This window comes from Hippichthys cyanospilos, chromosome 17 (assembly GCF_059441005.1).
Source record: "Hippichthys cyanospilos isolate Australia breed blue-spotted pipefish chromosome 17, RoL_Hcya_1.0, whole genome shotgun sequence".
Lineage (NCBI taxonomy): Eukaryota > Metazoa > Chordata > Actinopteri > Syngnathiformes > Syngnathidae > Hippichthys > Hippichthys cyanospilos.
Genome location: NC_142385.1, coordinates 7,333,725 through 7,346,356, shown reverse-complemented (window position 1 = coordinate 7,346,356; position 12,632 = coordinate 7,333,725). Strand labels below are relative to the sequence as shown.

Below are 12,632 nucleotides of genomic sequence, written 5' to 3'. Positions count from 1 at the left end.
TTCGGTGTATCTGTAAGTTAGCTACTGCGGCTAACATTTTTATGCTACTTTTACGGAGATTTATGGCAAGAAAGCGAACCCTCGTCAACATAAAACAACAGAATCCGCATTGTACCCTTAACTAATACACATAGTAATTCAGTGATTCAATTTTAATAAACTACTATCCCTCAACAGGAGGTAATTTTAAATCAATAATTTTCCAAAATGGTGTGCATTTATATATTTTTTTTAAATATTGCGCACAGTAAATGTTTGTTATTGTAAAAAACCCTGTACTATATGTTTAAAAAAAAAACAGTTTATAAAATCTAGAAAATTGGCTACCAAAAAAAAAAAAAAAAAAATTTCAAACACATATTTAAGGTGTATTTTCAATACCGCAATATTGTTGCTCAAGGTTATCATACCATCAGATTCTGATATCCTCCCATGCCTAGTCTCAACTGTCTTCTTTTTTTTTCTTTTCAGAGGTGGGCGAAACTAAAAAAAAAAAAAAGCTGTGACGGAAAGGGGTTTTTACATCCGTCAGTGTATTCATCATTCACTGGCAGAGGTAGGGCATTCCATCAATCCATCACCGACGGACACCCGTTTTTCCAGCAAACGACGAGAAACCTAAAAAAATCAATCTTCATCAAATGACGAATGATGAGAATCCTACCGTGTTCCTCCAAATACAAGTCGAGTTTTCTTTCCTCATTTTAACTAACTTATAACCGAATAACTCAAAATGCTCACCTTGTGGTGACAAAGTTACGATGGGTAAAATCAAATGACGGACCTTTTGCCGACCTACGATGAACGATGGACCAGCAAAAATTTTCTCCACTAGCGTTGAAAAAGATTCAGTTTGGTCTGGCTTGAAGGGTGCCAACGAATGATGAATGATGAAAAGCAAAACATTGTAAAATTCCCACCTCTGCACACGACACCCATCAGCCTGATTTGCGATCACGTGATAGGATCAGGACAAACCTAGCCAAAACATTTGTTTGTATGTATAATTTCAATAAGTGCCAAATAAAACATAAATCGGATTTTAATAGTTCTAAAATGGGGTACATCAACACACTTAATTTTTAACAGGATTTCTGCAGGTACTTGCAAATGTTATGCTTTTTAATGGAATAGCAAATAGAAGAATAGTTTTCCTTTCAAACGAAGAGCAAATTAATTTGAACATGAAACAATATGTTGCTGAATTGCGACTCCTTTGTAAACCATTGTATAAATTCATTTTATTAATTTTATGCAAATGTGCATCATTATTAGTGACCCAACTTTCCAGCAGCTGAGGCAAAAGTTAATGAGATTATGTTCCTGAATAAAACATTCATAAATATACCACTATAAATATTATTCCAAAGTTTAATGAGTTAGACAAGACTTTTTTTTTCATCCAAAAATACTTTGCGCTTGTTAGAAAACTTCATGATTTATTTATTTATTTTTACAGGGGATACCGCTTAAAAAAAAAAAAAGTTTGAGAACCACTAGTTTAGAACATGGATGGATAAAAGTCCAAATATTTCTACAAGAACGTTAGTTTGATAAGATAAAGATTCAAAACACTATAATGTAAAAAAAAAGGCGCATATAAAGGTTTCTCAATAACTGTATATTTGAGAAATAAAAATGAGAAAGAAAATGTGCTTCATAATGCTAACATGCTAAGCTGTTGTCAAGTACTGATTCTACTACTTAAATAAGCAAAACTGTGTTAATATTAATCTATCTTTACCTCAGTAAGTAGAAACTTAATTAATTTTATGACTTCAACAGTCCACCAGCATGGTTGCTAATTCCAGAGGTGCATGAGAGAACATTTTAGGAAAGACCAAAATACAAATGAGAATGGGCTAAGAATAGACCCCTGTAGAACTCCAATCGTATTCTACTTTCTCACTCATAAAGTGTAACAATAGCAGTGTCAAGATTGAAAACAGAAATGACATTGAAACGGGTTTATTTTGCACGAGTCAAAACAGCACACATACTTGAATCTCAGTGGAGGTGAGCCGTGTCGACGCTTACAGGAACAAGTCTTCAAAGTAGTCATCAAACTCTTCCTCCCTGGGGGCGACAGAATACATTTTAAAAAAAATACAAGTCAGTTTACTCTATATCGCACTTTGAGAGGACTCGAGTGCTTTATGTGGTTAAGATATGTATATTAAAAAAAAAAATCAATCAGTCCAGACAGAGGAGTGGTAAAAGTCAAGAGAAGGTCAAGAAGGTATTAGGACTTTTCCGTCATTGAGGTTCGTGCCATACACGCTATGTACGCCACACCTTGTGTGATTGCATTAGAGTGGCTTAGCAGGGGTCGTTTTAACGTGAACTCCAATGCCTCACCTTGACTTTTCCTCCACTGCCGGGGCGGGTCCTCGCCAGTGGTCCGACTCGGACTGACCCTCGGGCTCGTCCTCTGCTTCTGAGTCTGCAAATGGAGGCGTTGATAAGGCATCTATTTGAGATGAGGTATTATAGGTGATCAAATTGCTTGCGGGAGGCTGGAAGAGAAATGCCACTCTCACTTTATTTGTTGACTGAACTCTTCCATGATCACCACAAATTTATTTAAGACGCAAATAGTATTTGTCTAGGGATTTTGACCAAATGTTACTCTCTTTTTGTGTCAACTGAAAGCCTTAAAGAGAAACATACTGCATGATTAATTCAGGCAGGGTATCATTTGTAGTGTATCTATTGTAGTGGAGGCTAATTTTTGAGAGAATAATACCCCCCACCCCCATTTATTTTCTAAAACAGATTCGTGCACAAATCCATATAAAACTTCCCAAAATAAGGGTATACGTTTTGCAAAGGAGTCACTATAACACAACTTAGCAATAAATTGCTTCATTTTCCAATTAATATTCTCTTAATTTGAAAAAAAGTACTATTTCTGTCACAGCATTAAAAAACATTTAATTACATCTGAATATCCTTAAGTGTGCCAACAGTTTTAGAACCACAATTCTAAGGGTCGTGGCCAAATTTTCCCATTACAGATTGGCTGAAAATGTAAATTTACTGAGCAATGGGGAAATACTAGCCTATACTTATACATATTAAATAAGGTATGTGATGGAAAAGTGTACATATAATCTCATTTAAACACACACTGCATAAACCATGTATTTGCTTAGGGTGTTCTGCAGAAGAGCAGTTGTTTTGACTCAGATTGAGTTCTTGCCTTCTCACTTATTGATAACCCTGACAGTAAGCTGGTCTCTCTCCTTGATTATTTGACTGAAATTGATGAATTTCATCCATGACGCCCCTTGTAAATAATTGAGAAAGAGACTCTATTTGAGCGGGGGTATGCGGGGGCAAAAAAAATCTCATCATCTTAGAAATGGGATCATATAAACATGAAAGTGGAGCTAGACGGTTGAGAATAAGCAGCGATGCCCCGGGGCTAATGCCTGGTGTTTTCCAGAAGAGGTTGTTTGCAGGGTGTTTTTTCACTCCAAACATTTTGGAGGAGTGTGCCTGGAGGCCCGCGAGTGGAGTGTATCATACACTGTCTGTCGAAAAAGATGACAAATGCCTGAGTGTATGTGCTCAGGAGTGTGTTTACCTTTGCCCTGCGACTCCTCTGAGCTGCTGGAGGAGCCGGATCGATCTGTGAAGGAGACAGGAGTGCGTCTCAATCAGCAGGGGAGTCGCTTTGGAAAAAGATAAAATAAAAAGTGCAAAATGTGGAACTTTGTTACCCCTGCGCCTCCGGTGTTTGTGCTTCTTGGAGCGTGACGATGATGTCCTCTTTGTCTTTTTGCTCTTCTTTTCGGGTGGCTCCTGGTTCTCTTCTTGTAATTTCCTTAAGGTCTTTTTGGCTTTCACCTCTTTGCGCCTAGAAAGGAAAAAGTATGGTCCAAGCACATCCTGCTGAGACCCATTCAATTCATTTGTGTCCAATGTAGTGGACATTGCTTTTTGTTTCCATTTTTTTACTCATTGGAGCGAGCCTACTAAATGTGCTCAGTAGAGGACATTCTGGCTTTTCCATTTATGTCACATGTGTTTGGATGGAATAACTTTGCTGTCTTGTTGAGACAAAATGGACAAAAGAGTGGACACAACAGGGCCTCTGGAAGATATTACTGAAAATGTCTCTCATAGAATAAGGAAGAATGTCTAAGGGTGATGCTTACTTGTGGTGGTAGTTGAGTTTGAACGAACATTCCGGGCAAAGTCCTGGAAGAAAAAAAGACAATCAATCCTCATAGAAGTGGGCAAAAAAATGAGCCCTGTGGAACTCCCATTTCACCTTTTAAGTCAGTAGTGAGTTATATGGAAAAAACTGTGAATACATTTCAACTAATGGGATGTTAGAACCACAATGGAACATAAAATGCATCTATGTATATCCTTTTGAGACCCAGCCAGTTCATTTGTGTCCACAGGTGTGTCCATTTTGTCTCCTTTGCTGTGCAATTAATTGCATCCCACCCAAACGCATGACACATCATCGCAATGACATGGATATTCTCTACTGGGTACACTAGAACTCGGTTAACTAGCTCAAATGAGTCCTAAGATATAGCCCCAAAAAAATACCGACTACATTGGAACCAAAAAATAGGCAAGGTCTCAAGAGATTACAAAATAAGCGTCTTCAAAAACACAAAAACATGACTAAAAGTCAGAAAAGGAAGCCATAATATAAAATACATTATGAGAGTAAAATTTTAGCTCGCTAAAAAAAACAAAACTCTCAAGCGCATTCTCATGCTTAGTATACAAACCTCATTTCTGGGAAAAATGAATGAAGAAATAAAACTTCACTCTCATCATTCTTCACTATTCTCTCATATATTGTGAAAAAATGAAATTGAAAAAACTTGCAATTATTTTGTACACAAAATCAGTGGAGTCTAAACTACAGCCCAGAGGCCATTTGTGGCCCTCCATCCACATATTAGCAGGACGCAACATATATTAAAAATATTATTTGCCATTAAAAAAACAAGTTTGATGATTGGCAGCACTGGAAGCATGAAAAAAATGCATTTTTGCCTCATCACCATTATCAAAAAGGCCTTGATGTAGTCAGATGCAGTTTTTAGCAACTTTAAAAGTATTTTTTAGTGTTTTTAATATCTTAAAGTAAAAAAAAAAAAAAAATACATAGCTTAAACTGTCAGATAAAAAACTTCGGACGCCCTTGCTTAAAAATGATTGCTTGCAGCTGAAGTTGTAAAATTACAAGAATTACGGTAAGTTGAAACGTCTGTATTTTTAATGAGATGGGTTTTATTTTACAAGACAATGCTATAAAATGAGAGAAAACATTGTAATTCTCAGAGAATAAAGTTATGAGGCGAAAGTCGAATATTACAAGAGGGAAATGAATGAATACAAGCGTCTTATTACAAACATTTTAATCAATCCCAATCACAGCGCATGAAAATCATGCTTCGGGGTTATTTTCGTTCAATGAATATATTTGGCAATCTGTTTTGTTTTCGGCCAATGTTGACAAACGAGCTTGTTGAAAGATTGTCAGGAAGCTCGTCATTCGGTGCGTGACTGTGGTGTCTGGGACCGGTGGGTCTTCCAATTACTGTAATTATTCTAACAGGATTTTCTGCGGTATGATACCTAAAGGAGGATTATTATGAGCTGGCTCTTGAAAAAGAAACCCAAGGGACGGCAACACATACCCTCACACACACACAAATCTGCACACTCAGCTACATTTTTTTCAGTTTTGTTTTTTCTTTTTTTAAATAATGCTATTGACGGATCCAACTTACGCAATTTGACCAGTGCATTCCTCTTCTCGCCTTGTTCCACGTAGGCAAAATTCACCTCCCAGCTTTTCAGGCCATCTTGCTTCTCACATCGTTTGTTCCCACACTGAAACTGACCTAGAAGATGACAAGACATCAAGGAGCTAGTCTTTGACTTTTAGCATTTCATCCACTAAAAAACAAACATACAATGAAAGACTGACGCAACTTTTCAAATGAATAATTTTACTCTGAAAATGAATATAAATAACCCACTACCTCCTCAAAAATTGGATGTTTTGCACTAAGATGTTTGGGGTAAATATGTAACCTAACTTATTGGGTTCAAAAAATAACTTCTTGCATTCTAAAAACAGTTGGCTCAAAACTGACAAATGGGTGGAACAGGAGTTAGCACATCCGCCTCACAGTTCAGGCACACGAGTTCAAATCCACCTTACTCCGGCCTTCCTGTGTGGAGTTTGCATGTTGTCCCAGAGCCTGTGTGGATTCCCTCCGGGCACTCAGGCTTCCTCCCACACTCCAAAAACTTGCATGGCAGGTGTATTGGACATACTAAATTGTCCTTAAGTGTGAATGCATGCATGAATGGTTGTGCGTCCCAGTGTGCCCTGCCATTGGATAAAAAACCAGTTCAGGGTGTGCCCCGCCCACTGCTCGAAGTCAGCTGGGATAGGCACCGGCAAGCCTGTGACCCTTATGAGGATAAGCGGCTATAAAAAAAATGGTTGGATGGAAAGATGAAGTTGGCTTGAATGAAAAACCCACAAACTCCTCAAAATGTTTAAGGTAAATATATAACCCAATATATTGGGTTCAATAAATACTTTTTTACATTCTAAAAATAGTTGGATAAAAATAAAATGGGTCACAAATGGACCGATCCAACTTTTAGGCTAAAATTCGATAATTTAAAATTCGGCTTGGTTACTTTTTGACCAAATTTGGGTTATTTTTTGTCCAATAGCTTTTATAGTATAAAAAATGTTGGTCGGAACAAAATTACACACAAAAAAGTTGGGTAAAAATAAACTAAATTTGGGGTTATTATGGGCCCAACAAATTTTAGAGAGTTAAAATGTTTTAAAAATGACAATCAAAACGATTGGGTCAAAAATAACCCAAACTGAGTTGGGATGGTCCCTTACTATACTAATTGATGTATTTTTTTAATGCAAATGTTATTTAGATTATAAAAATTGGTGGTTTGAACAAAACCACACTTGAAAAAAATTGGGTTCCAATAACTAAAATGAACTCCAAAAAATGTTGGGTTGGTCCCCATTTGGTTTATTTTTTTACCCAACTTTTTTTAAGAGTGGAAAATAGGGGGTTAAAAAATTACTTTTGAAAACATCTCATCATTTAAAATGTATTCAAGTACTTCCATATATACACATCCCTTTGCCCACTTCTCCCTTGTCTTTCCAACAGGATTTTTTCCCTACATTTTTTCTTGAAAGCAATCACCACCACAAGCATTGCCTTCGCTTTTAATCGAAAATAGAATTTTTTTTAGTAGTTCACTTGTTTGAAATTCATTCCTATGCATCTAAAAAGAAGACGCGACAAAGCGAACACGGGTAGCCTTGATAGATTGTGTATTTTCCACCTCCCTAAAGGTTAGCTGAGAAATGGAGCTGTTTGAGTTTTCCTAGCAATGTCCATCGCCTGCAGCTCTCCTTGACTGCCTGCATCAATCTCCATTCAGGAGCCACCCCCATCATCCCCCCCACCCCACTCAACACTCTCTCATTGCCCCTTCTTCCCTTGGCCGCCTCCTCCTCTCCTCCTCCTCATCATCGTCATCCCCTCAGGCTTCCTTCCAGCCGCCACCCGGTCCTCCCGTGATCCTTAGACCGGCTTAAGGCACCTCTGATCAGCTCGGGGTTCCTCCAGATTGCAGGAGCGGGTGCGAGTGCGTCACACTGCTCCCAGTTTGGCACGAGGGCTAACGACGATCCTGACCCCGGGACGGCGGGAGGGCGAACGACACCGACCGTGGCGTTGGGCCACGGGACAGACTTTCTCCTCACATGCCGGATTAGATTTAGGCGCTATGATGTCAGCAATGAAAAAAAAATCCCCGGGGGCTCTGGTCTTTTATTGGGATGCCGCTAAATTGCATTTGTCTTACAGTTACACAGCCCAGAGATGAAACTATAAATTCTGGTTATTTTTACTTTGTTGTGATCTATTGAACTTTTTCATCCTTCACTTTTCATTTACTGTGTCTTTACTGCATCTTGTTGCATATTAAAAAAAAAAAAAAAAAAAAAAACATATAGGGGCTGAGGCAAATAATTAGAGTTTTGTTCAATACTTTCAACGTTATTATCATTACTATTATTGTACCCGTTATTACTATTATACTTTATTCGTTACAATTTCTGGTGCAGTTTTCCTCACATTTTTTAACAACTTCACAACAGGTGTGCATCTATTGTTCTCATCCCCAAATATCACGGTTCCCTTACAATTTTCACACAAAAAAGGACAATTCATGCCCAATGGCAACATCTCCATCGTTCCAATTTGAAATTCAAAATAATCTGCTAATTTAGTTCACCTTGTGAAAGATTTTCAACATTTCCAAAATTTACACATACCAAAAATTCAACATTTTGTAATTAAAAATACCCACAAAAATATTTTTTAAAAATTAACTTTTGTTTTTCACCTAGATGTCTTTTTTTTTTTTTACATTCTTTGACTATTCAAACCGTTCTAACATTCATTATTTTCCCTTTGCTCTTCAGCTTATCACTACCATGGTCAAACATTCCCACTTGCACCCTCAAAAAATTTATTCCACAATTGAAATACCCACAAAAAAAAACAAAAAAACTATTTTCTAAGCTGAAAAAAAAACAGAGAAATTAAAAATAAATCCAGAAGATTAAAAAAAAAACAAAAATCAACATTTCAACATGAAAGTGTTCAGCACTGAATCCAATTTCCAAATGATTCATTACACCCTAGATTCCTGCATGTAAGTCTTTCCTCCAGGTCTTATACAGTACCATTCAATATCATTCCGCATCATTTGATAGCATTCCACAATTTTTTATTCAACTTTTGCTCAAAATATCTCCAGGAATTGCATTTTCTAGTTTTATTAAGAGATAAGGACAGCACAATTGAACACTTATTATTTCGAGGCCCCTCAGGGATCTGTTTGAGAACCACTGCTGCAAATGAATATTTGACAACATGACAAGACTAGATTTTAGTCATGAGCCCGAGGCCTCAAGGATCATGTTGTCACGGCTCCTCACAGCGGGAGTGACCCTCACGTGCTTCAGGGGGTAAAAGTGTTGGCACTGACATGGCTGAGTAAACCCGTTAAGTGAGGAAACTCCTGTCCCTCTTACGTCAATGGCTCCTAATTCCTGCCGCTCGGCGGGCGCAGATCAAGGCGGACACACCGAGAGGCAGATGGCCGCGTGATTAACAATCGGCCCAGTGACGTGGAGAGGCTGTGACCCGAGCCAGCGCCGTGGATGCTCTTTGGCGTTTCGCCGCGTGCGCACGATTGACAGCGCGGAGGCCGTTAACGAGCGGGAGAAGCTCGTTATCACATGTCTGGAGGACTTTAGCATGAGATGTCAAATAAAAAAAAATAAAAAAGGAAATTGTGGTCTGCTCATAACCTGAATTAACATTTAAAAGTGCGGTCAAAAAGTAAAGTTTTTGGAATTCATTTAGTTTTATTTTATTCTCAAAGAAATGCAGAGCGAGAGCACTGCTATTATGTGTTGGCATTGAAAATAAATGTTTGCGTTGCAGAAAAAAAAAACACATACCAAAAGATTGCACTGAATCTGATGCCATTGAATAAATATTTTCATTCACAAAAATTGTATTTGGATTTTTCTTTATATTCTTTTTCAACGTTAGCCTTCAGAGTTTTTTTGTGATGTGAATTCAAAGATACATTTCGAAACATATAATACATATTTGAAGGTAGCTGTTGGAACCTTGAACCAGCTGTGGAGATTAAAGTGAGGAACTGTTTTTCACCATTCAGTTTTCCTGATTTGGGCTGAAAAAAAAAAAAATCCTCTTTCGACAGGTGATCGCTGTGGTTGCTTTAGTGCAGCGGCTGTAAAAATGTTGGTACCAGTATGCAAAGGGAAGACACTTCAGGGGGTTCATGAGATTTTAACAGACATTCTCCAGGTATCATTAAATGAAATTTAATGCCGTGAAAGGACCTATACTCAGTTTTATAGCCAGATTTTCTTTTCGAATAAAGAGCAAATGATAGGAACATGAAGCAATGTATGGCTGAATTGTAAATTGTAAATTCTTTGGAAAATGCATGGATTTATTTATTTATTATTTTATTTCTTTATATATTTATTTTTATACAGATGTGCATTGTCATTAAAGGGTACATTTCCCAGCAGAGGATGCTGAAATAAAATTTTAAGATAAAAAAAAAACAACAACTGTTGATTAAAGAAAACATGAATATAAAAGAAAATAAGACAAACCTCTTTACCATAATAAACAAACTCTATCAGTGCCATGGATGAGAATTTTCCTCTTTTAAGATAGTAATAAAAATAATAATTGATAAAATGTGGGTTTTTTTTGTTTGTTTTTTTTTAAAGGAGGGTAGCTGACAACCTTGACTTATCTAATATTAGGCCGATTGAGTACTCTAGTGTTAACTGTGACCACTGGCTGGCAGTGTTGCCACACATACAATACATACATTACATACTTAATTCTAAGTAAGGAATGTTTACATAGTCTTAGCACACAATATTCTGCGGGCAGTGAAAGATGAGTGAAAATGATAAATATACTGGCACTCTAGGGAATGCATTTTCCGACAACGCTTGGCACTGAAAACGTGCACACTTTTCATTTTTCTGTCTTTTTTTTTTACTTAACTTTTACATTACAGATCATTTTACATTTGTTAGATTTTGGACAAACATCTCCCCATTTGGTTCAAAAGAAGTTATGTCAACACCACAGTGGCAATTGTTGCGAGTGAAAATAGCAAATCCGAGTAAGTCTAGTTTAAAAAGTGATCAGTAAGAATGGCAACAGTGTCAGTTGAGTCATTTACATCTATTAAGGTTTCTTTGAAAAGTAATCTGACATCTCTCGCCAGCCTCATTGAGTGCTGCTAGGGGCAACAGCTGCTAAAATTTAGTGCTGTTCACCGTTGATACCTGCAATACGTTGGCGCTGCTGCTAATCCCTGACCAAAGCTACCATATAACTCAATATGAGCGTAATTGGGTCTTTTCAAGCATCCTTAATCAGCATAATCAGCAACTGAACTTGATCGTTGACAAATCAAGGCAGCTTTTACTCCACGACGCTTTAAAATGAAAGTGACACTGCCTATACATATAATGTTTAACTTGGGTTTATTTTGAAAATGGTGGCATGTGTCATGCATAGAGTGAGCACTTGTTGCTGCGGTTAGCTTGACTTCTTGACAGCGTACGCTGAATAAACCAGCCTTACGCATTTTTAAAAGTACTCGAATCACTCGAGGACCACTTCACCCCTAATGGACACACTTGTACTAAGAATCCACTTTTGCGGGAAAAAAAAGCTAGCGTCATAACTTTCTAGCAACATAAATTGACTGCATAAAGGACTGACGCATTGTATAAACTGATTTAGCGCTGCGTCAAGCATTCATTTGCATACAACATATGGAATATTAATGTCGTAATTTTCCTCTCAACTTAGTGGCGGCAAGGTGATCCTTCCATGAAACTGCTGATGTCAGCATAGCATTAGAATGAAATTTTCCATCAAACTGAAGCTAAATTCATAAGCCAGCGGCTAATTTTGCCGTCCAATTGTGAACCAAAGAGCACAATTACGCCTTCAATCATCTCCCCAAGCATCCCGTTCATTACGCGAGCCTGTCGACAGCTGGCGTATTAAAACAGAGTAACGGCGATTGGCTTTTCATGTCGCCGGTGTAGCCTTTGGTCTTGACGACAATGAATCCAATAAAACGCAGCTGCCAGAACCTCCCTCGCCTGCTAATGAGCATTTTACATCTCGTTTGGTCTGTGCCTCTTTCTGTTTCCAGGGGTCTTCTTTTACTGGTTGCCAGGCAACCTCATAAGGAGACAATCCAGCAAAAATAAAAGACCGCATTGCTCCCGTGTACACGGCGCGGGCCGTTTGGACAGGTCGAGTCATCGACTGCCCTGTTTTTTAGGTGTCAACCATCTCCCTGATCGTCTTGGCGGCGACACTCCAATATTTGGGAAATTGCAAGCGAGAGGTTAGAGGTGGCGTTGTATTTTTTTTTATTTGTTTTGCCTCTGACAAAAAGGCCAGGCAGGCTGCTGTGTTGTAACATTTATTTACTCCGCAGAGATCATCTAACAGAGTGGACCAAAGGGCGTTTGACGCAACTGAAACTAACAAATACAGAGAGGCTATTACTTTGAAGGTGGATGGATCTGGAGGTAGGGTGCTGACCTGTCTCGCAAAGCCTGCAACCCAAACCTTAATCGTGGGGGAAGAAAAGAGTAAAACACAATAATGTAGATCACGAGCGACAAGCTCAAGGCAGAGGACAGAATCTGGGACACCGCAATATTTGATGTGGCCCACTGAAAGTCGGTAATGGGTTTGATGTTTCTTGCTATCTAGATTTGTTTTTTTCATTTTGGCAGAAAATCTGCGCTGAAATATTTGGGCATTTTCGATTACCTTCCATCTCATCATCAGGCAAATTCTCATATGTCCAAATATGGGCAGTTTTATTCTTTTCCTCCACAAATTCTTGACAATTCTTACTTAACTGTCCTCAACATTGTTGGATGTGTGTCGTCTGTTTTTGGACGATAAAGACTGAAATTGAATAAAAAA

The 12,632-nt window shown here is 38.1% G+C and overlaps 1 protein-coding gene across 2 annotated transcripts in view; it reads right to left on the bottom strand.

Moving 5' to 3' along the window:
* fra10ac1 (FRA10A associated CGG repeat 1) overlaps nt 1-12,632 on the bottom strand; it is a 30,660-nt gene that overhangs the window by 8,808 nt on the left and 9,220 nt on the right. Inside the window, exons 9-14 of one of the 2 annotated variants that reach the window (XM_088439548.1) lie at nt 5,769-5,882; nt 4,164-4,206; nt 3,726-3,862; nt 3,590-3,634; nt 2,359-2,443; nt 2,001-2,076 (exon numbers count right to left, since the gene is read on the bottom strand). In XM_088439548.1, coding sequence (XP_088295674.1) covers nt 2,034-2,076; nt 2,359-2,443; nt 3,590-3,634; nt 3,726-3,862; nt 4,164-4,206; nt 5,769-5,882 — 467 coding nt within the window. In that variant the 3' untranslated portion in view covers nt 2,001-2,033. Of the gene's footprint in view, nt 1-1,952; nt 2,077-2,358; nt 2,444-3,589; nt 3,635-3,725; nt 3,863-4,163; nt 4,207-5,768; nt 5,883-12,632 lie in introns of those variants that run through there. The other variant, XM_088439547.1, reaches the window with a different exon arrangement.